The sequence below is a fragment of the Mus caroli genome, chromosome 8 (assembly GCF_900094665.2).
Source record: "Mus caroli chromosome 8, CAROLI_EIJ_v1.1, whole genome shotgun sequence".
Classification (NCBI taxonomy): domain Eukaryota; kingdom Metazoa; phylum Chordata; class Mammalia; order Rodentia; family Muridae; genus Mus; species Mus caroli.
The window spans coordinates 40,607,821-40,632,634 of NC_034577.1; the positions used below are offsets into that span (position 1 = coordinate 40,607,821).

The following is a 24,814-nucleotide window of genomic DNA, read 5'->3' on the forward strand; positions in this document are numbered from 1 at the left end:
AATAATATTTCAATATTATTCTAATACTACTAATAATATACTAGTTTATATAGCATATAGTATACTAATATACTATACTAATTGTCTTAGGGTCTTACTGCTGTGAACAGACATCATTACCAAGGTAACTCTTCTAAGGACAACATTTAATTGGGGCTGGCTTACAGGTTCAGAGGGTCAGTGCATTATCGTCAAGGCAGGAACATGGCAGCATCCAGGCTGGCATGGTGCAGGAGGAGCTTAGAGTTCTTCTACATCTTCATCTGAAGGCTGCTAGCAGAATACTGGCTTCCAGACAGCTAGGAGGAGGGTCTGAATCTCATGCCCACTGTGACACACCTACTCCAACAGGGCCACACCTTCTAATAGTGCCACACCCTGAGCCAGGCATATACAAACCATCACAGTAATATAGCATACTAAGTACCTATTCTAATGTATATATATATTAAAATCCAGGATCCTCATCTGAGAGCATGTATGCAGTACCCCCACCCTACCTGCTGAGTCCATTTTGGAGCTGTCTGAGTGTACCATCTACCTGAGCACGGATAGCCTCTCATAGCCCAAATCCCTGAACCAAACTGACTGCCCCTCCCCCAGCAGCCATCAGTTACCAGTGCTTCCTCAGATGAGGGCAGAGCTTCATGAGCCCTGCCCCGATGCACGCTGGGATCACAGCTGGCACTTCCCTAACGTGTCTGTCAATGGTGGGACATATCTATACTTGTGGTATTCTAATGTAATCTGCTCCATTAATTCTGCAACAGCTAGCAGCTGAGGGTGGAGGTGATGGCCAGGGTCTCACTGTGGAGTCACAATAACAAAAAGTCGGGGGGGGGGGNGGAGTTTAAAACAGCTAGTCCAAAATCATCAAAATCAAGTCATCCAAAATCAAGAACAGAAAGGAAAGGATGCATGCATGTCTGTGATCAGCTGGCTCACTTTCTCTGCTTCTGTACAGTTCAGGATCTAAATCCAGATGGTGGTACCACCTACAATGGCTGGGTCTTCACATCAAAATTGATGGAGTCAAGACATCCCTCACTGCCGTGCGTGCCCCCAGGCCAACCTGATCCAGAGAGTCTCTCGTTGAGACAGTCTTTTCTGGAGTGATTCTAGACTGTATCAGATAGTGGACAGTTACAGTACACATAGCGCATGCGTGCGGGAGAATGCGCGCAACCGGAAATAGAATATGGGTGAGACAAAGCACACTCGGAGAGACGAACGCTGCAGATTTATAACTGTGTGTGTGGGGGGGGTGGGTGTGGGTGTGTAGGTCATGAAACTAGTAAGGGCATCATGGGAGGAGGAAAAAGAGAAATAAAGGAAAAAGAGAAATAAAAGAGAGAATAATAGAAAATATGTGCTATAGAAGCAGAAAGGAGGCCATCTTTGGGGCAAAGGGAGCCAGCCGTGGTGGGATATTTATAGTTTCCTTGTATTTTCTTGTTCCATAGACCTGGGTTAATCGCCCTTATAACTTCTTCAGTTGCCCTGAAAACGTCTCAGTCAACTTTGCAGAGTTTTTATAGACCTCACCAGTGCAAGAGTACCCAAGATATGAACACCTGTTCCTCATGACGCAGTGGCCCCATCCTGTCGGTGCTCCCGAGTGCTCTGATCCTTGGCAAAGACAATACGCTGTGCCCCGTGGCCCCAGGGAGAGGCAGGGCTTCCTGAAACCGAAAAGCCCCAGCTTTTGTGTCAGAATGGCTTCTGTTGTCTTAAAGAGCAAACCAGTCAACTTCTCTGTGTTTCTTTCTGCTCACAGGTTTTAAAAGAGCAAAATCATTATGCTTATTGCAAGAGGGTTAGTGGGGAAACTATAAAATAATTCTGAGTGTTTACTTGCGTGTGTGTCTAGGAACCATGTGTGTGACTAGTGTCTGGGAGGTCAGAAGAGGACATAAGATCCTCTAGAATTGAAGTTGTGGATGGTTGTGAGCCACCATGAAGGTGCTGGGAACTGAACCCTGGTCCTCTGGAAGAGCAGCCAGTGTTCTTAAGCACTGAGCCATTTCGTCAGTGCCTGTTCTGCACTTCTAATCCCAGGCCCTTTGCTTGGGTGACACAGTTTTCTTTCCATGTTTGAGGATGAGAACACAGACTACCTTTGTTGAGAGAGAGAGAGAGAGAGAGAGAGAGAGAGAGAGAGAGAGAGAGAGAGAGAGAGAGAGAGTCCTATCTCTCAATAGCCTCAACCGAGAACTCGTCTCAAGCTTCCTAGTCTTTGGTAGATTTTCTGGACCACATGTTAACAGCTCATAAGCTCTCGGTCTAATGAGGATTTTGCTCCTGCCCAGTTGTGATAAAAAAATGCTCTCCTCTAGAACAGTAGACATAAATGAAACTGCATGAAACAAAGAAAGGAGACCTGGAAAGTATATCCAAAAGTTTGGGAGAAAGTGCCGAGCCCAGTGGATCCAAGAGGCTTCAATGTGTTGCCCAGCGATGTTTTGGGTGGATCATTTATATCTCTGAACTCAGAGAAGCAATGGTTTCAGCTTCAAAGTCATCATGGAATGGAGTTAGCCGAGTTAGCACAGGTATTAATTACCCACCCTTCCTTTTAAGATGAAGAAACCAGGAGTCCTGCAAGGTTATTGGTAAAACTGGGGTGCACTGTGGGTCTCCTTCAGTGCACAGCTTCAGGCTTGTGCAGTTACACACTTCATGACAGGGTTCAAAGACCACAGTGAACACCGTTCTCCCCACTTCAGGTCTCCCAACTGTATGAACGCATAGAGTGGTAAAGTCAAGTGCATACATAGACTTCATCTTAAAATTCACATCTGAGAGCTAAGAGGTGGAGGTCGGTACTAGGCAGGGGAGATGCTTCCACGGCGCGATTGAAGTTTTGAGTTGCATCTCCAGTAGTTCTGAAAAAAAAAAAAAAACAACAGTATGAAATACTGTAAAACACCAGGGGACTTGGAATTAAGTGTAAATTATTTCTGGTCCTGGCTTTACCACTTAATAGTGGGGAAATAGAACTTATTTCACCCAAGTCTTATTGTCTGGCATGTAAAATATCCACTCCAAAAGTCTGCCATTAAGTAATAAGGTCATTCTGGAAATCTCTCAGCACAGAGCCTGGCACGGAGTGAAGGTTGCCGCTATTACCATTATTATTAGGTGTGTCCCTAGCACATAGCATCTTGAATATTTCGTTAGCTTGGAACAGGGTTGACTCATTAGTGTATCATATGTTTTTTGTTGGTTTGCTTTTTGTTTGTTTGTTTGGTATTGATTGATTGATTGATTGATTGATTGATTGATTGAGGTGATCCATGGATTGGTTGATAACCTATATTATTTCCATATCAGAGTTTGGGACATCTTCTGGAAGCTTTTGAGCTGGGTAGAGCTGTCCCTTTAGACTGTTCACTTTAGTTGTTTATCCGCATTCCTGACTCAGCTTTTCACTAGAGTATGGTTCCCACACACCTATCTTCTCCAGAGTTATGAGAACTCAGTAGATGGCCAGCGTAGGCCCTCCTCATACCTTCTTCTTGCTGTCTGGGCACTTCCCACATGATCCCTAGATTTTCCATTCTTGTGCTGGCTGGGCATTTTCTACACAATCCCTAGATGGCATTTTCCAGTATTGCACTGTCTGGGCATTTCTCACAGGATCCCTAGGTGGCATTTTCCAGTCTTGACTATCAGACCCTCTAAGCTGGGGCCTTGCCACCTCCCCTTTTTTATGCTTTTCACAGTACCTGACACCATGCTTTGAAAATAGTCAACACTACAGGAATGAGCAGGTGACTAAAGCAGACTGTCCCTAACGACCTTCTTAACATTCACTCTACCTTTTGAGAATTCGTCCCAGGTTTGCCTACTGCCGTATCAGGGAAACTCCAGGAACACGTTCAGATCTTCCAATTTCACTGCCTGAATCCTTTGGGAGAATAGTAAAACCCTGCAGTAAAATGCCAAGTGCCAGCTGTATACAGACAAAAGATCTGTGTCATTAAGGTGAGGCTCTGGTGCCCTTATGAGCATCAAATCCAATCGTCCGCCCTTAGCAAGCCTGCCTGCCTTAGAGAGGGATTGGAAACCTGCCTTGTCTACAATATACCCACAGTGACTGGCACACACTAATTAAATCAGACTGTGTCTAACAGTGTTGAGTATCTGTGTTTATAAATCTCATCTTTGATATTTCTTCTCTTTTGGTAGACATACAGAAGAAAAATCATGAGACCCTAGAGTTCAATGAATATTTTTAAGATCCTTGATAAACACTGTCCAGCCACTCCTTGGGGAGGGGGACATGCATGTATACACACTTCCTCAAGCAAACTAGTTTCACTGCCTTCTTGGATCCTGGGGTGTTCAACCTAAAGCTTGAAAGACCACAGAATTAAAGCAAGATTACATTACTTTTTATTTAACCATTTCAATTCCATCAAGACCCCATAGCCATTCGTTTGTAGAAGCCTTTAGTGGGGATCTTAGTGAGGGTTTTACACCACCATGACCAAGGCAACTCTTAAAAAGGACAACATTTAATTGGGTCTGGCTTACAGGTTCAGAAGTTCAGTCCATCATCATCAAGGTGGGAACATGGCAGCATCCAGGCAGGTATGGTGCTGGAGGAGCTGAGACTTCTACACCTTCATCTGAAGGCAATAGGAGAAGACTGGCTTCCAGGCAGCTAGCGCTAGGGTATTAAAGCCCACACCCACAGTGCCACACCTACCCCAACAGGGCCACACCTCCTAATAGTGGCACTCCCTGGCCCAAGTATATACAAACCATCACAGTGGGTGTTATGATAGAGGGGGGACACCCTCAGGGGCCTCAACTCAAGTCAAGCAGATGGGGTGGACAGAACCCACGTAGTTCTGAGAGTGGAGTCAGACACTTCTCATTTCCTTGAATGCTTACCCCTGGTCCCAGTCACACCGCCCTGATCCAGTCTCCTGGCTTCTATCCTAGCCTTTTTCAACTCACTCCATACAGTTTCGAGGAAACCACTCAGGCCTCTACTGATGCGAGGAATGCAACCATCCCGAGGTCTCCGCGGAGAGGGGAGGCAGATAACTCAACACAGTCAGAAACAAAGGTTCAATCTTGAGACAGTGTTAGGAGAGAGCCGTGCTCAAGACAGAAAGGGTTAGGACAAAGCCTCGGGTTTAATTTCTCTCATGTCTAAGAGATTAGGGTCCAGAAACAAGAAGTTTTCCCCAACCAAACATCTACCAACCCAAGAAGACTCAGGCAGTGTCTTCCTTGAAGGAGAATCATTGGATGTCTCCCTTCATATGTAGAATAAAGCTATGCATCCACATAGTGGCTCGTTGCTCGGTCAGCCTCTCTCATGGCATCTCCCTTGTTTCCTACCTTGCCAGACTCTCCTTGTCTTCCAATGTGCCGAGCTCTCTTTCCTCCAAGGAAGATGTTTTTCCCTACTTGATTTCAGTGTGGCAGCCTCAGGAGCATCGCAAGACGGACACTGTTGTGTGATCCCTGTCTTCTAAGATACCTCTTCAGACATCTAAAGCCACACCCTAGTGCAGGCTCTTAACGTCTCAGCTCTACTTTCTGAATTTGTCTTCCCAGGTAATTTACATCTTTTTAACTGTTATCTCAGTCCACTGGTCTCTCTTGCTTATTGCTTCATCCCAGAACCTCAAAATGTACCTAATACATGGGTAGGTTAGAAGAAAATCACTGTGGTGTTATGACAATGGCTCAATCTGTAAAGCACTTGTCACATACGCACAAGAACCTGCATTTAAGACTTTTAAAAAGAGTCAGAAAACCTTACCTAGATGGGTCAGATGTCACTTAGGAACGGTGGTCTGTCTTGCTGACTATAACTATGTTTTACTCCCTCAACCCTAACCCTTTAGTATGAAGACAGGCACAGACCATGTTTATGATAACGTCAGAATTTTCTTTAAGAAAATATTTCAGCATGGGAAGAAAGACATGTGAAGTCAGGACACAATGGTGTGCCCTGTAGCTATCACTGTGTAAGAGGAATCTGGGAGCTGAGGATGTGAATCGGACTCCACCCTGCCCAGGACTCACCTTGCTACATCCCATGTCTCCTGTTCTCTCCTGTTAGCTCCCTTGATGTAGCCTGAACAGCCCTTCCAGGGAGCACCTTCCAGGAAGTGTGTTTATACTAGGACTGTTTCTTAACTTGACTACCAAAAGGAGACTAGGCGTGAGTAACTCACAGACAAGGCTTTATCCCAGCCAGCCTGGATCCCTGAGCATCTGTCACTGTGGTCATGGGTGAGACACCGTCCTTGGACCAGTTAAGACTAGATGCAAATACTTTGCCCCTCATCTCAGCCCAAGGTGGCCCTGCAAGGCACTGAGTGTACTCCAGGTGAGATGTGAGAGGAATATCCCAGGGAGTGGTCGGAAGTACTTCAAGAGGGAGAAACTGTGTTGGAGACCAGTGCTCACCACCGTGACCATACAGGGTTGGGGTAAAGAGAAGATGGCGACCTAACCAAGAACAGGAATGAAAGCAAGGAAGGAAAGGAGCGATGGAGTGAAAAATGATAAAACATAAATATGAATTTAAAGGCCTGGAAAAGAGAGCCAAGTCCAGTAAGGACTAGGGTGCTTGGTGGTGGTCTGTGAGAATGAAGACTCAGAAAAAATGACCAGTAAAATATTCATCCTGTCCTACGTGGCTTCCAGAGCCATCCGTGTCAGAATTCCTGACATGTTTAGTATAGTCCAAAGCAGATCTAAGAATGCCATGGAGCTTGGAGAGTGTTCAAGACACACAATGAAAAGGCGTTGCTTGGCACACTAGTGCGCCTACATCAGTGAGGGTAGCAGAGATTATCTTTACCACCACTAGAGGGCAGTGTCAGGCCAGGCATTTCTCATGTCCTAGGCAGGCGTTTTCTCAGCTGTGTTGAATGTTCTTTGGTCAATTACTTGGTCAATTATTGAGTCTACCCGGCACTCCTTGCCGATCCTTTTAGCTTCACCTGACTGTTCAGAGTAAAGTATGGGTAGTAATGTTTCTTTGATTTGTCCTTAAGGAGATGGGAAAGTAAATATCATATAAAAAAATACACAGCCCATCACCAACCCTTCCTAGACACCATTTAAAGGGACGGCACTGCTCAATAAGGCAGTCCTTTCACGGAGATGTAGCCATCCACATGCACTTACCAGTGGCCTGTGTTATCCCGGGCACTGAACAATCTCCATTTAAGCTTGGCGGAAGGCTTGATGGTATCCAACTTTCAAATAAGGAATCAGGGCGGAGGGTGTAGGTCAGTGGCAGAGTCATTGCTTGAGCAAGTTCCTGGGTTCCTTGGAACTTAAAAAATGGGAGGGGGGAACGAAAGCGAAAAGCAGAGAAGAGAAACAAACCCCAAAAAGCTTCGCAGACGGGAAAACTGAAGCTTGGTGAAGCTTGGTGGGTCAAGTTCACAGATTGGAAAACTGAAGCTCGGTGAAGCTCGGTGGGTCAAGTGAGGTCCAGGGCTAGTGGGGAGTAGGGATGGAATGTCAGCTTTCGTCTGTCATTATCCAAAAGGATTGTAAGGCCACAGCTCACTCACAGGTCCCGAACTCCTGTTCTCACATTTCCTGGTGCTGCCTTGGAAACTAAAACATCAATAAAACTGACCAACAAACACACACACAGACACCCACATGCACACACACCCTCCCCCCCACTCACACACACGCAAGTGGTGTGGAGCCCTTGAACTGAAATTATCAGTATGACAAAGAGATTCTTCTCACAGCTAGCAGAGTGCTGATTTGCTCATTGAGTGTAGTCTTTCTTTCCTGAGGCAAATGATCTTTCAGCACAGCACCCAAGGAGCACAATACACCCAGATTGTTAAGCAGGACCTGTGTCTATTCCAGCTTCACCTGTTTATAGTCTGATCACTGACTGGGACATTTAAGCTGTGGCTATAATAGCGACATTAGCTACAGGAGAGCTGTTCACCCCTGACTACAGAAAGAGACTGGTCTGACTTAATGGAAGTGTCTGGACTGAGGCTGTGAGCTTAGGCAGGCCAGCAAAATCTAGCATCAACAAACTAAATGACTCACATTGGCAAAAACTGAGCTTCCAATAGGCCAATGAGATGGCTGAGTGTATCTGCCGCTAGCTAAGCCTAGTCACTTGAGTTCAATCCCTGGGCCTAACATGGTGGAAGGAAAGAACTGACTCTAGCAAGTCCTCTGACTGCCACATGCGCCTCATGTACACACACACACACACACACACACACACACACACACACACACTAATGGTAATCAAAGAACTTTCTTTAAAAGTATGTAGGATAAAACAAATCTGGACGATAACTAAAGCTCTACATGCTTTTATTTAACAAAATATCAGAAGCCCAGGATCTGGAGACTTGCTCTAAAGCTGCAGGACCAAGTTCCCTGATCCAACCACACAGGGAAAAGGAAGAAATCAGCCCAAATCTGGGCGGCACTGCTCCCCTTAGCATGCTAAAAATGCTCAGAATTCAAGGGGCACTGGTCAGTGTCCTTCCCAAATCACGAGAAACAGCTAACCAAGACTGACCTTTGTTTCCGCCACACCCTGCCTGGGAATTAGAAGCAAGTTAACCCAAGAAACAGCTATCCTTCTCGCAGGGGCGTGATAGAGTGCTCCAACAGCTATAGAGACACTAACGTCTTCACCTTGGAGAGGTGACATCAGTAGGTAGAGACTTTGGGGATGATCAGGCGAGGAAGGCAAAGCTCCCATAGTGTTCTCATGAAAGAAAGAAAGGACCAAGAGAGATGCCCACTCCAGTCCCCAGTGCCACCTCCCCTGCACACCCTTTCCTCTGTGTGAGGTTGGTGTAGGAACATTGTGAGTACCCACCTTCTCTGCACCCTGAATCTGTTGCCTCCGCTCTTGAATTTCTCAGCCACCGGAACTGTGAGATACCTATCTCAGCCCCCCTTCCTCTTCTCCTCCCAGTTCCACCCTTACAATTCCCTCCCCACATTGCCCCTTCTCCTTCTCCGCAGAGAAGTGAAGTCCACCTTAGGTACCACCCCATCCTGGGGGCATGTAGTCCCAGCAGGTCTAGGCACATCCTCTCCCACTGAGACCCAACTAGGCAGGCCAAGTAGAGGGAGAATGGGATCCAACGGCAGGGAACAGATACTGAGACAGCCCCTGCTCTACTTGCTAGGGGACCCACATGAAGAGCAAGCTACACATTTGCCACAAATGTGTGGAGAGTCCAGGTCTAGCTCCTGTATGCTAACTGGTTGGTTACCCAGCCCAGGCTCTGTGACCCTCCATGGCTTGGTTCCAGGCTAGTTAGTTCTGTGGGTCTTCCTGTGGTGTCCTTGACCCCTTAGACTTGCTCACGTCTATCCCTCACTCTTCTACAAGACTCCTGGGGCTCTGCCTGCTGTTTGGCTGTGGGTCTCTTCATCTGCCTCCATCCACTGCTGGATGAAGCCTCTCGGGAGACACAGTTATGCTAGGTTCCTGTTGGCAAGGATAGCAGAGTATCATTAATCATGTTAGGGTTAGTTCTCACCCATGGAATGGGTCTCAAGCTGGGGCAGCCATTGGATGGCTGTTCCCACAGTCTGCTTCATCTTTATACTGCACATTTTGTAGCTGAGACAAGTTTTAATAAATAATAAACAACACATTTCTTCCCCTTGCTTCTCTCTATAAAAGGAGGAGAAGGGCACACTGATCGTCTGGTTTACAATACTTGATTGGAGTTATTGCTAGGATGCACTCCTGGGAGCTGGCTCTGATGGATCGCTTGCACTTTCTAGCACTGGGGGTTACTTGGGTGGTGATCTGGAATCTGATCACTGGGTCTTCTAGCGATCACCCATGGACCGATTACAAGTTTGACTGCAGAAAGTGGCTTGGATCCAAGACCTATCTGTACCTTGTTCTTCATTAATTAACCCCCCTATGCTTACTACTGGCTACTGCTCCAGGCCACACAGCTGGAGAACTGCCCTGGGCACGAAGACTCCTGTCCCCAGGAAGAAAGAGAACAGAAGAGAGGACTCCCATCTCCTGCAGTCCTGGCAGTATTGTGAGATGTCTTTGAGTCTAAGTCTGAGGAACCTGATGTCCCTGGGGGGAAGAAAGAGCAGTTGGGCCAGTAAGAGAGTATGCTGGGAGCCTTGCCACAGGAGAAGCTGAGAGGTGAGCCTTCATGGGACAGGTGTTGCCCGAGTTCCACCTACTGGAGAGGTGTCAAAATAAAATAGTTTCCCCGCCCAACCCTTTACTGTTACTTAAGAAGGTACTAAAAGGTCCAAGGAAACCTTTTCTTTTTCCACTCACGGTAATGAACTCAGTGGATTTCTGAGTTTTCACAGAGATCACAGTGGCTTTTATTGTCTGAAAACTGTTTTCAGCTCTTCCTTCCCTTCCTTCCTTCCTTCCTTCCTTCCTTCCTTCCTTCTTCCTTCCTTCCTTCCTTCCTTCCTTCCTTCCTTCCTTCCTTCCTTCCTTCCTTCCTCCTTTCTTTCTTTCTTTCTTTCTTTCTTTCTNTCCTTCCTTCCTTCCTTCCTCCTTTCTTTCTTTCTTTCTTTCTTTCTTTCTTTCTTTCTTTCTTTCTTTCTTTCTTTCTTTCTTTCTTTCTTTCTCTCCTTCCTTTCTTTTCCCCACTTTGCTATGCTGAAGACTGAACCTGGGACTTTATCAGAACCTCATCTCTGCCCTCAACTTCTTTGAGCTTTAGTAAAACCCCACTTTCCAAACGAAAAGGTATCCAAAGCAGAAATCCCACACTCTCCCTTTTCTTCTCATGCAGGAAAAATGATTTTTTTAAAAAAAAATCATACTTTTAATTCATTATTAGGGAATTACTCAAAACTACTGGAACCTACAGAATGCTAAGGGAGTGCTTCCCACCCTGCCTTGTCTGGTGACCTCAAAACTATGAGTGTGAATGTCTCCAGTGAAAAATCTCTCCCTCTTTTAACATTTTAGGTTATTTTTATGTCAGGTTTTATGTTTCACACTATAATCAAAGCCTGCTATCTCTTGCTATCTTGGCCTTGCACTATTTGTGACTCCCCCTAATTATGACCCTGTCTGGCACACACATCAGTAGTCACTTTGAAAGAAGTGCAAATTGTGAGATGCTTCTTTCAACTGAATCTTGCATGTTTTATTTAAAGCCATTTCTTCACCGTACGGAAATCTATCTTCGAACACGTTAGGGAAATAGTACATATCTCCCAACAGATAGTTCATGGGTGATATACACAGCAAATTTCAATGTGGAAGTTAAGTGCTTGGAGCAGTGAGTGGATAATTCTTTTATATGTCTTGGCTGAGGGACGTTGTTTAAAAGATCATAACCTAAACAGGCTAACTTGATCCTTAGATTCCCAAATGTTCAAGGATATGTGCTAAGAGGAGTCTAGCGTGTGGAAATCTGACTTGCATAACATATCCTTAAGCTGCCTGCCTTGGAATCGGACGTATAAAGATATTTCTTGGCGCCATGTCAGTTTAAAGGAATGTGTATATATGACCAGTATCTAAAACGCATTAACCAGAGACCCCAGATTTCAGAACTTTGGGAGCCTCTCCTTCCACAGCTGGACTCTTTCCAGCGGGAGAGGAAAGCTGAGATCATAGACTCCTTTGTGTGCTGTTGTTATCCCAGGATGCTGTGGGGGATAGTTGGCTGTAAGAGATTGCTATCTGCCCAGTACTCTGGAGCGCTGTGTGCCACCTTGTGGACATCTTGGTGTCTGAGACAATTACTGTGGAAGTGGCCAAAGCTTGGAAGCCTGGGCTGGGGATGGGTTTTGGTGCTGGCAACCATGTGACTCAGTTTACCCCAGCACCCTGCCCTCTCACTAGCTCTGTTGCCCCAACCCTACCACTTAGCCACTTTAAGCCTTGATATTCCCACCTGCCAGCATCTCTGAGTCTGAGAGGTGTGCTGACCAACCAACCGCAAGGCAAAAACACCTAGAGTGAGACACCTTCCACTGCCTTCTCAGTGTCACTGGTGCTGGTGATTGAGTGGTGTGCAACTTAAAGCTTAAGGGTTTCTTATTTCTGGACTATCCCATGTAATACTTTTAGGCTGCAGTTGATCCTGAGAAGATGGAAAGAGAGGATGACAAAATCGCGTACAAAGGAGGACAGGCTCTATTGAGTGCGAGCTCCTACACCATGAATCAAGGGTCAGGAGATCCTAGAGGAGAAGAAACACCCGAGGCCCCCTCCATTTTTGTCTGAGATGTGCCCTGGGATACCCTAAAACCTACATGTCTGTGTTCAGGGGCTCCACAGCACATGGGGCCTCCTATATTGGGTTAAGGATGCCTTAATGCAAATTTCTTTTTAAAGTCTTGGATTCTGCTAGTCTATTTGTGTAGTACCTCATCCCCTGCAGCATGTCTATAGCCTAAGGAATAGGCGTTTAATAGACAGAGGAGGGTGCTTGATGACCACACCCTTCCTCTTGCTCGTTAGCCTTCTGAGATGGAAGTGGTGGTAGTAATGGGCCCCTGTGCTGCTCTACCACGAAACAGTCCTCCCCACTAAACAAATCCTCCCTACTAAACAGTCCCCCCACTAAACAGTCCTCCCTACTAAACAGTCCCCCCACTAAACAGTCCTCCCCACTAAACAGTCACCCCACTAAACAGTCCCCCCACTAAACAGTCCTCTCCACTAAACAGCCCCAAAGTAACGTGCACCATCTGTTTATTGCCAGGATTGTGAAGGACTCACGTTTCAGCTGTGCCAGACCAGCACAGCTCCGAGAGCACCGCTCTTTTCAGAGCAAGTGAGCCACATTTTTACTTTCATTCCCCAGTCTGATAAAAAGCAACCATCTTTTTTTTGTCCCCCTAAGACATAGCCAGTTCCCTATCTGCCCACCCCTCTCTACATGCTCCCATCTTTGGGTGGAGTGCCAGAGGAAGCCCTCCTTACCTCCAGTCCCAGCTCCTCTGGGTGGCCCTCCTGAACCCTTCCAATCAGGTTAGACTGGGCAGGTGCCTTGTGTGCACTCCCTTAGTCATCTTCTCATGCCCTGCTCTGCTTTTACTACAAACAGGAAAGATAAATAGATGCTTTTCATAGCAACAAGGGAGTGGTCAGAGAAAACACCGGGCATGCGGTTATGTCTGGCGCTTTGATGAAGCAATACACAATTCTAAGTGTATCACACAAAGTATTTGGGTAGATAAGGTTTCATACTATGACCCACTGATCTGAACACACACAGGCTCACCCACCCTTTGCTCTCAAGTGCTAGGGGGAATATTCTCATTAGAACTTTCTTCGTTTATCTCTATTTTCTCCCCTTTGAGTTTCCTTTCTCTTCTTTTTTCCCATTCATTCATTCATTCATTCACATTACATCCCACTCTTGGCCCTCCTTTCCTCCCAATCCCACTCTCACACAGCCCACTCCCCACTACCCCCTCAGCTTCTCCTAAGAGAAGGGGAAGCCCTCCATGGATACCAACCCACCCTGGCATATCAAGTTGCAGCAGGACTAGGTGCATCTTCTCTCATTGAGGCAAGACTAGGCAGCCCAGCTAGGGGACAGGGATCCATCAGAGACAGCCCCTGATCCAAGTGTTACAGAACCCACATGAAGTCCAAGCTGAACATTTGCTACGTCAGCATAGGGGACTTAGGTTTGACTGCTCCTTGGTTGGTGATTCAGTCTCGTGGACCCAGGTTAGTGGACTCTGTAGATCTTTTTGTGGTGTCTTTGACCCCTCTGGTTCTCTCAGTTCTTCCCCCAACTCTTCCACAGACTCCCCAAGCTCCACTTAATCTTCAGCTCTGGGTCATTGCATCTGTCTCCATCAGCTGTTGGATGAAGCCTCTCGGGAGACAGCTATGTTAGCCTCCTGTCTGCAAGCATAGCAGAGTATCATTAATAATGTCAGGAGTTGGCTCTCTCTCATGGGATGGGTCTCAGTTTGGGCCAGTCATTGGTTGGCTGTTCCTTATATTCATAACAACTTTACTTGTAATACCCAGAAACTTGAAACAACCTAAATGTCCCTCAACTGAAGAACAGATAGAGAAAATGTGGTACATTTACATAGTGGGATACTATCCAACTATTAAAACCAAGGGCATCATGAAATTTATAGGCAAATGGATGGAACCAGAAAATATCATCCTGAGTGACGTAACACAGGCCCAGAAAGACATGCACGGTATGTACTCACTTATAAGTAGATACTAGCCATGAAGTACAGGATAACCATGCTTCAATCCACAGACCCAAAGAAGCTATGTAACAAGGAAAGTCCAAAGAAGGATGCTTGAATCTCACTCAGAAGGGAAAATAAAAAAGATATCAGAGGTGAATGGACAGAGGGAACTGAGTGGGAGAAGGGGTGGGGAGGGAAACGGGGGTGGGGATCAGGTGGGAGGAAGAGAGGGAGAGGGCTGGAAGAAAGAATGAGGGCATCTCTGAGACCAGCCAGAGACCTGGGATGGGGGAGGCTCCTGGGAGTCTATGGGCTCATCCCAGCTGAGACTCCTAGCTGTGGGGAATATGGATCCTGAAGTGGTCACCTCCTGGAGCCAGACTGGAATTCCAGTGGAGAGAGGGGAACACCCAGCCACCCATAAAACCTTTGATTCAAAATTTGCCCTGCCTACAAGATGTGCAGGGATAGAGATGGACCAGAGTTTGGGGGAGATTGTCCTTTCTCTCCTTTTAAAAATAAACCCCAGTACCCCTTACTGCTGTGGTCTTCTGAAGTGGGGGGCTCTCAACAGGAAATACTGCTCTCTTAAGTTCTTCTATTTTCTCAGAGTTCTATGATAAGCACATTTAGGAGCCAATCAGGAGCTCTGGAAGGCAGACTTGCTACTGAGAGTCAAATTTTAGAGAGAGAATTGGAGGTGGTTGTTATGTGGAGAATGGAGAAGAGAGGAATGAGCTGAAGGGCGCTCTAGATCGAGGGGCCGGGAGAGAAGCCTGCAGCAGCTAACAGAAGGCTGGTCTGCTACTCACCTGCCAGTGCTTTGCACTGCAGTATCGTTGGTTCCTTAGTCCCCTGACTAGGGAACTTTACTCCCTGGCCCTCAGCCTATAAATAGCTGGGTTCCTCACCATGAGTGATGTCATTACCACCAGTGACCGACCATGCCCATCTGCTGGTTAGTTGCTGTCTATCTTCTATTTGACTAGTGCATAGACAACAAAGCCTGAAGTTGTGCCACCTCTACGTCTCCCAGGTACAAAGTCATTTGACTTCTGATGCATTCTTATGCTGGACATGCAGAGGCCAGCCTCAGCCCCCAGCATCTGAAAGAATACATACACACATTTCTGAAAAATTCTACTTTTACTATAAAGACATCCCTTAAACTGACTAAGGTGGTATGCCAATTTTTAGAGCCTATTATTCTAGATAAAGTTTAGTGCTATGGTAGGAAGCTGTTAGATTTGCTTACTGGGGATCTGGGATACATAGTGTGAAAGATGCAAAAGGAACCATTCAAGAGACATAACGGAGGGCAGCAGCATGTGCTGGGTACACAGGATGGCAGAGACGTTTAATCTGCTGGGGGAAAATAGCTTTGCAGGATTTGGGTCAAATGCAAATGTAATTTAAGAAGAAATAATTGACCACGTGTAGGTCAACATCACATCATGGAAGAAGCTGGGAGTAGGGGCGGGAAGCAGCAAGAGAGATGGCTCTGTGGTTAAGAACACTCTTCCAGGGGTCCTAAGTTCAATTCCCAGCAACCACATGGTGGCTCACAACCATCTGTAATGGGATCCACCGCCCTCATCTGGTGTATCTGAAGAGAGCATCGGTGTACTCACATACATAAAATAAATAAATCTTGATGAAGAAGAAGAAGAAAAAGGAAGAAACTCTAGGCATGAAAGCAGAGGAAACTAGTGAAGGTAAACTAAGTGCTATAAATGAGTGACAGTCCATTTTACATTGCTATAACAAAGCACCCAAGGCTGTAATAGATAAAATCTGAAGGTTGGGTTTTATTTTTGTTTTTGTTGTTTGTTTTGTATTGGCTCACAATTTCGGTGGCTGGAGGATCTACACATCATGATCCTTATAGGCACCCAGGTTTTATTGAAATATGATAGAGGAGTGGGGGAAGGGGAGAGAAGTTGCCTCAGAAAAAAAAAATCCATGAGCATCCTTACAACAATCTCTTTGCGTAAGAGCTATCCCAGTTTTAAGTGATCTGACTCCCACTCTCAGAAGACATCTTTAACTTCTCTTTGAGGATTGAGCACCGTGACCTAATTGACTCCCATGAGCCCAGGTCCCTTAAAGGTTCTCCCACTTAGGGGCTCTGCACTGGGCATCTGGCTTCTAGTGTGAGCCTTCAGAAGACCAACCAACCGTGTCCCGAACACAGCAAAGAGGATTGCGGTGTTTCCGAGGGAACGATGCCAGCAGACACCCTAACATTTAGGGAATGTGTGTGGGGAGGTTCTGATTGCTGAACATACAAAGGATAAAATTCGAGCTGAACTAAGCTTGGGAAGGGGATGGCAGGTCACCCAGGCTGACAGCAACAAAAGGTCCCCTGGCATTGTTTGGGCTCTGAAAAGCAGGGGCTGTTCAAACCACAGTTGAGCCTTTTGCTGAGAAATAAACCTATTTGACTCTCAGTGTTTGCCATGCTTCAAATTACAATTAGAGATCAATGACCACTTTTCTGTTTTCTACTTTCCTGAATGGTTACAACTGGCAGTAGGGGAATGTTAAATAAATAAATGAGAGACTTTTGAATGGTTATGAGACAGTGGTACTTTCCCCATAGGTGAGTAAGCTAGCTTCGTGCGGCTTCAGCTTTCAGAGTAGTTTGATGGACACCTGCTACAATGCAGAGGGAGGACTGTGTATCTATAGATTCCATACGATCTACTACTCTACCCACTACTTAGATAAGGACTTAAGTGTGCAGAGGCCCTAAGGGACTTCCCCAAGATCATGCAAGACAGTAATAGGAAGAACGTGTTCTCACACTTGGATGTTGTGACTCCAACACCTGCCCCTTTAACCACAATGGGGAGGAGGAGGAAGAAAGGGGTGGGGGAGAGCAGAAGGAGGAGGAGGAAGGGGAGGGGCAAGGGAAGAGGAAGGACGAGGAAGAAATACAAAATGAACCAACATTTAATATTTGGAAATAATGAGAAACAATAAGACTTACTGAAAACTAATAAGCCTGACAAATGTCTGTTGTTGAAGAAAACCCAGTTCTGACACTTGTTGATGGGCAGGTGGCCTTATGTAAGGGAGAGCCACAGATGGTCACAGGGGGCCTCTGCAAGGGAGCATCTAGCAGGGGAGAGACAATGGGCTCGAGTACCAGCAGGGCTCTGTGGATAGCATAAACCAGAGGAGGGCAAACAAGCTCCGCAGATATGTAAAAATAGATGCGGGTCAGGCAGGAATACCGAGATGAGCGCTCGTAGGCTGTGAGGCTGATACATCGAGTTTTGTTTTGTTCTGTTCTGTTCTCTCAGCTATCACTTTCACTCCGGCAATTAAAACAAATGCAAGTATGAGCTGCAAGAGAAAGGCTAGGTAAAGAGGATCTGCTGGAGTGAGTCAGGGCTCAGGCTGGAGTTGGGGCTCAGGCTGCTCCAAGCACACAATGATAACCTTGCTGAGCTCGTGGGAGCAAAGGCAGCTGAGCTGGGGAGAAAGCTGGAACAGCTGGCCAAGGAGCAGACAGACTCCTTCTGTGCTTCCAGAAAGGTGTGTGTGTGTGTGTGTGTGTTTGTGTGTGTGTTTGTTTCTAGAACAAGGCTAACCCTGGGGACTGGCCCAGCACCTGTTGTCAGCCTTTGAAGAATATGGGCTGTCCACCCAAAGACCCAACCCCTGATCATGAGTCTGAGGTGACCCTTGGTGTTGGGTCCCACAGTAAAGCTCTCCAGGCCTTACCTTTTCTCTTTCTCCAAACCTCGTCTTCCTTCGCTAACTTCCCTCCTCTCAGTTCAGACGCAACAGCTCTCCAGAGTACAGGAAGCCTCCCATAACTTTCCAGCTGGATGGAAGAGAGCAAAGAAAGATGGAAGGGCTTGGCCTCTTGGGGTTCAGAGCATGGAGGTTGAAGGAAGAGAAGTGTCTTAATCAGGGCTCCTGTTGTTGTAATGAAGTGCCATGAGTAAGAAAGCAAGTTGGGGAGGAAAGAGTTTATTCAGCTTACACTTCCACACACTGCTGGTCATCACCAAAGCAAGTCAGGACAGGAACTCAAGCAGAGCAGGAACCCAGAGGCAGGAGCTGATGTAGAGGCCATGGGGATGTTGCTTATTGGCTTGCTCTCATGGCTTGCTCAGCCTGCTCTTTTTGTTTTGTTTTGTTTTGGTTTTGGTTGTTATTTGCTTGTTTTTCAAGACAGGGTTTCTCTGTGTAGCCCTGGCTGTCCTGGAACTCATTCTGTAGACCAGGCTGGCCTTGAACTCAGAAATTCGCCTGCCTCTGCCTCCCAAGTGCTGGGATTAAAGGCGTTTGCCACCACTGCCCGGATAGCCTGCTTTCTTATAGATCCCAGGACCACCAGGCCAGGGCTGCACCACCCACAATGGGGATGAGTATTCCCCATCAATCAATCACTAACTGAGAAAATGCCTTACAGCTGGATCTTCTGGGAGCATTTCCTCAACTGAAGCTTTTTCCTCTCTGATGACTCTACCTTGTGTCAAGTTGACAAAAACCAGACAGTGCAAGGGTATTGCCCGATGACACTGGGGTTTGGTGGCAGTCTTAGTACTTTAGGAATTACTTTTGATTGTTGTTGTGTGTTTCATGGCATCTTCTCTAAACTATCTTTGCTGTGGTTATTTTATCACAGTTGCCCCATGGAAGCATGAGCAAACTGCCATAAGATGACAAAAGTCTCTGAAGCCATTGTTCTGAAGGAAGAAACCATAAGAGCTTTGGCTGAGGGGGCGGTGCTTCAACTTTGCTGAACTAAAAGGGGTAATGGATTTGAATGAAGAAGAACGATGTCTCTACTCCATGAACTAGTTAGCACATACTCTCAGTTCTCCCTAGCAACGGAGGCTCTGATGATGGTCATGATGCTGAAGAGATGCTGCGGGCTGGTCTCCTTCTAGCTTCTCTTCCCTGGAAGCTGATCTCTATGCAAAGATTCTCTGCTGGGTAAAAAATCCACTTGAGGGCGGAGGCTGTAGCTCACATTTGACATGTATGTGTGCATGTATTTAATAAGTGTGCATTGCAATTTCTTAACCATGGTGATTCTATCATATCTGTTCTGTTTCACTTTTAAATGTTATTTGTTGACAAGCAAAAACTTTAGTGGGGATAAAAATATGCGCACTGCAGCTCTGAGTAAAAACTCTTGCCTTTAGTTCTTTGAGCTTTAAATTTTAAAACACAGCGTGTGGAATGTCTGGCTTTCTATGGCAGAAGATCAGGCCTTTTTGTAAATTCTGGCGTTCAGTTTTTTGTTTTTTGTTTTTGTTTTTGTTTTTGTTTTCTTTAAAACTTGGTAGTTCCTCTTTGTTTTTGTTTAAGAATAGAGTTTTGGGTGTGGGAAGACTGGAAGAAACAACAGCCAAAAACAAACAGAGAAAAACAGAGAACACTATTCCGGTCGTGCTTGCTTATGGAGCCTGCTTAAGTGTGTTTCGTCTCTGTGCCAAATGACACTCGCTCAAATTGCAGCAAATTTTTTTTCCTGATGCCCTTGTCAATGTTTGTGTTATTTTTTTTTTTACTCTAAAGATGAAACAGAATGCTCTAAAATAAATAATTAATCGAATGTTCCCAAGAGTCCCAGCACTTGAGCCTTTCTTTCACTTCTGGCTTCTCTGCTGGGACAGCGCTCTGTCCACAGAACTAGCCCACTAGCTCCATGTGGAGTGATGTTTTCTTGTTTTTTCAACTGAAGTCTGTTTTTGCACTATTGGGTTCCAAATGTTATAAGGTGAACAATGAAGTAATAACTTGTCTTTTCTAAGAAAGGAGAGAATCATGTTCCTAGCTGGGTCCCCTATCTTGTGGGAGGGAAATTGAAGGGATACAGAACTGTCTCTGGGGTGAGAATCTAAACCACCTGTCACAAGAATTCACTTTTTTCCAGGCTGAGGCATGTGGAGACCTCAGGCTATGGAGAGATGGCCAAATTATACCCAAAGTAGTATCCTCGCTGTAATTGCAATTTGTTTTTCTATGTGTGTGTGTGTGTGTGTGTGTGTGTGTTGCACACACAGAAATCAAAGGACCAGAAGTCAGAGGAAAAGTTGAGAGAGTCAGTTCTCTCCTTTCAGTGTTGGTTCTAGGGATCAAACTCAGATCTCCAAGCTTGGTGGCAAAATCCTTTCCCTGCTATGTCTCTCACCTGTCCCCTCAATGTAACTTAAAACACAGAAGTTGGAAAGATCTAGCTGTATGCAAAGTGATCCCATCCGTAACTTGTAGATATCTGTTTTATTTTTGAGACAGGGTGTCATTATGCCAATCTGGACGATCTGGGATCTGGTGTGTACACCTGGCTGGTCTCCCATTGGTGGTTCTTTTTTTGTCATCCTCTTGGCACCATCTATAAAAACGGAGTCTCTGTATAACAACAGAAAAGATCAAGTTGTGGTACTTTCTCTCCTTCCTAAACGAGCATGAGATGCTTTGGAAATCGGATTAAACAAGGGTTATAGACAAAGACTAACTGTCTCCTCATCCCTGCAGGCCGCCACTGTGAGGTCCACCAGATGATTGGCAACTACATGTGGGATCCCAGAACCAACAAGTCATTTGACATCGGGGTCAACCGAGACAGCCTGATGCCCCTGTGGTGGAACGGGTCAGAACCACTGTGGATCACTCTGATGAAAGCCAGGAGGAAGGTCTACATGTATTACTGGCCCGGTGAGTGTGCCGACCTGCAGGCTATGCCCCCCTCGGGCGACCTGCTTCCAAACCTCAAACATGTGACCTTTGCCTTTTGGAGGCTGACCTCCTCTGCTTAATTGTCTCAGTTGCATTCGCTTTCCCACCAATGATATGAAAGCCATGGTGTATGTAAGCTGCCTTTCTTCTCCTGGATTGCCCCTCAGTGTCTGTGCCCTTAGGTCGGGTCCAGAACTTAGTGAATCGTGATGCAGCGAACTGGTGCTCAAGGGCTCTGTGAGAAGACTTAGAAGGTTTTTGAATAACTGCTCAGGAGTGGTGTAGCTGGGTCATACGGTAGATCTGTTGCTAGTTGATTGAGAAGTCTCCATACTTATTTTTGTGGTTTTGAAACTAGCTTACATTCCCGCCAACAGAACACAAGGATTCTGTTTTGTCCAGATCTGTGCCAGCATTTGTTGTTGTTTGTTTTCTTAGGGACAGCTACCCTGACAGGACTAAGACAGACTCTTAGTGTAGCTTCGATTTGTATTTCTGCAGTTGTTAACGAGGCTGGAGTTTTTCAGATAGCTGCATTTTTTCTTTTATGGATTATCTGTTTATTTCATTATCCACTCTATTAACTGGGTTTCTTGGTTTTTTGTTTTGTTTTGTTTTGTTTTTAGTTCAGTGTATAGTCTGGATAATAACCATCTACCAAATGCATAAATGACAAAGATATTCTATGGGCACATTTTAAAAATTCCTTTCTTGAGCTCTATAGCGTCATTGGGTAAAATGTCACTTCCTGGTTCTCTTGTTCCAGTGTCTCGTGCTTGATTTTCATGTGCAACGTCTTCAGTACGTAAGGGAGCTCACTTCTAGTCTGCTCGCTGATTTATCACAGAGGAATTGCATATACTGTTTCTATATACTTTTTTCAAAATAATATTTTTATTTATTCTTTGAGAATTTTATCCAATATATTTGCATTTCTCTACCTTTGCATCAAAAATGAAAAAAATCAAAGTACAACTGCTTGGTAATGAATTATGTAACACCTCTTCTGGCTGGCACCTTTTATACATCCAGATAATTGGGAAGCAAAACTGTTTTACTGTAATGAAGCAAGTAGTGCTACAACCTGCCACGTCCATTGTAAAACGTCAGTGGCTACTGTCATTCCATCCACTGAAGAGCCTCCATGAGGAATGAGGAGATTCAGGGTCAGCTAAAGGCATTCACAGCCAAACCGGAAGACCTGGGCTCAACCTCCAGAACCCACACGTTAGAAGAACAGACTCAAGCAAGTCTTCTTCACACACACACACACACACACACATACACACACACACACACACACACACACACACACACACACACACACACACACACCCCAAGTATGAAGGAATTCAACACTGACCAAACAATCACTTTGCTACTGTGGATTCATTCTTTAGCAGGTGAGGTAGCAATAAGACACATGGCTATAGCGCTTTCTCCCAACAATATAAAACTTAGATTCTTGTCATTACGGAGGCAGCTGCTGGTAAAAGTCTACAAGAGATGAACAGCGGTCAGGTGGGAGGTAGGCAGAAGCAGCAGAGATCTCGCTGGCCTGGGTTGTGGAGAGCTGGGGCGGGGGGAGGGCAGAAACAGATGAGAGAATTGTGAAAGCAGAGTGGATTGTGGGAGAGGACCACGGACAGGCGTGGGGGAGAAGGGAGGGGAGAATGAGTCATCCAAAGCTGAGTCACAGATGGCCCGCACTGAGGGTGTGGGCATTCCACAGGAGCTTGGAGGATGCTCTCTGGAGGTGGCCACATATGGAGAGATGCTCAGGGTCCACAAGGGCGTGCCAGATCTCAAAGGAGCACAGGACACAGACTATGGAGGCTGCAAAGGGCAGCCCCACGCTCATGAAGGCCAGCACACTCTGTGTTAAGTCCACACTGTGCAGAGCTAACAGGCTTATTCTGCCAACAGAGATAATCCAGAGTGACACCGTGGACTGTGCATACCCATCAGTCACCTAAACAAGCTTGAGATGCTTCAGATCAGGGAATCAGTCACATCTGACATCCCTGTGGCCAAGTATGTATGACAGAAATGAAGAGAAGAAGGGTTTATTTTGCTCCTGGTTTCAAATGTTGAAGTCCACAGCCACTTGGTACCATGAACTTGAGTAGAAAATTATAATTTGTGGAGCTGGTGGCAGAGAACAGCCGTTCACATCACAGTGGACCAAAGGCCGCTGAAATCAGAGACGAGGCTACAACTGTCAAAGGCCCACCCTGAGTCCTAGTAACCTACACAGCATCACCATAGCATCACCATAGCTTCACCATAGCATCACCCAATAGTGCCACAAGAGAAAGCATTCAAAGTGTGAATCTATGGGGAAACATTTGTGGCTCCCAGAACATAACAGTTTGAAGATACTCCTTTATCTAAAATAGAAGACCCAACTGTGGCCATGAAGTTGGTTGCTAGACCAAAGAAATGTAGGTCAATTCAGGAGACTTATCTAAAGGGCCAAGTTCAGAGTTAAGCCTGTTTTGGTGAGGTCTAAAACCGAGAGTTTGCTGCATATTAAGGTTGGTTTTAGAAGCATCATTGTCAGTGAATATAAGAGATTGCATGCATAGACACAGAAGAAAGAATATGACATTGCTTGGTCATTGCCCTAAGGACCACCAAGGTGAATATTGCCACAATACCATGGTAGCTACCTTCTGTAATATCTGGCTGGCTTCATTGTCTTTATTGTGAAACCTTAAATCTTAATGTTTTAAAAGGCACCAACCACACAATTGCTACCCTCTAACATTTCTAGTCCTTGCTTGCATACCACTCTGTCAGTGGTATAGCCGTAGAAGCCAGTGGTATGGCAAGGTGGGAGGAAATCCAGAGAGAGGCCGTGGTCATATGCCAAAGTTCTTACTGCTGTCTTACAGAGTGTTGTTTTTCCTTTCACCATCAAGAATCTTAATTTATGTATCACTGAATATGTGATGGATCTTGTACTGTATCTCATTGAGCCCTTACGCTTCTTCCAGAAGGGCCCATCAGTCCTTTTGAGCCATAGTTCAGGAGTTCATATGACATGGTAAAACTGCCTGAGTTAACAATGAGAAAGAAAGAGACTAAAAAGAGATTTCCTCCCTGTACCATCATGGAGATTGGTCCACGATCTGAATCGAAGTCTTCACAGGAATTAAATGAGAAACTCCTTGTTTCTTAGACACTGTCTAGTCCTTCAAAACTGAACACCTAACTGAAGGCTTTCTGAGGGCAGGCTGTCCAGCCCAGGTTGTGGTACCCCAGTGACCTCATTTCTGCGAGTGAAGATCCAAGAGAGTCCTAGTCACTGTTGTTCATTCTCTCCCCTCCTTGCTCTACTCCAGCCTCGGACAATGAGCTACCAAGCATTCATTTGTCTCTACAAGATTAAGCCAAGTGTCATGCATGTCTGCTAAACACGCCTGGATTTTATTTCTCTTCCTCCATCTTCTGTTTCCTTTCCCACTCCCCGTGGGACATTGTACAGACTTCTCTGTGAGGCCTGGACAATCTTCATGGCTCCAGTGAGCTGTGTTATGACACTTTGAGTCTCTCCATTAAGTCAATATTTAGAAGTGCAACTTAGAGATGGCAGGAGTTCAAGTCTTCCTGTCAGGTAGAAAGAGCCCTGGCGTGACAAATTGAGCAGGGAGGACAAAGAGTCCACCCTCCCTCAGCCCAGATCTTCACACAGTTAAGGCTTGTCAACAGAGCCTTCAAAGCCCTCCCTGCCCACGGCTCCTGTGTGGTTGCACAGAGGAAACGATGCTTAAGAAATGGTTCAAGGCTGAAATAAGTCAGAAGTAGTGTACCTGGGACCCACCGCTGCTCCACAAAGGTTAAGAGCTAGTTACATATTGATCGCGAACTTTTTGATGTCAATGAAATTTTATTTTGGAGGACAAAAACACATCTTCTACTGATATTGAAGAGC

At 45.8% G+C, this 24,814-nt stretch overlaps 1 protein-coding gene across 1 annotated transcript in view; it reads left to right on the forward strand.

Annotated features, from left to right (window-relative positions):
- The window catches only part of Enpp6 (ectonucleotide pyrophosphatase/phosphodiesterase 6), a 100,525-nt gene that overhangs the window by 22,523 nt on the left and 53,188 nt on the right, over positions 1 to 24,814 (forward strand). Inside the window, exon 2 of the mRNA XM_021170656.2 lies at positions 20,677 to 20,856. Within this exon, the coding sequence (XP_021026315.1) occupies positions 20,677 to 20,856 (180 nt within the window). The remainder of the gene's footprint in view (positions 1 to 20,676; positions 20,857 to 24,814) is intronic.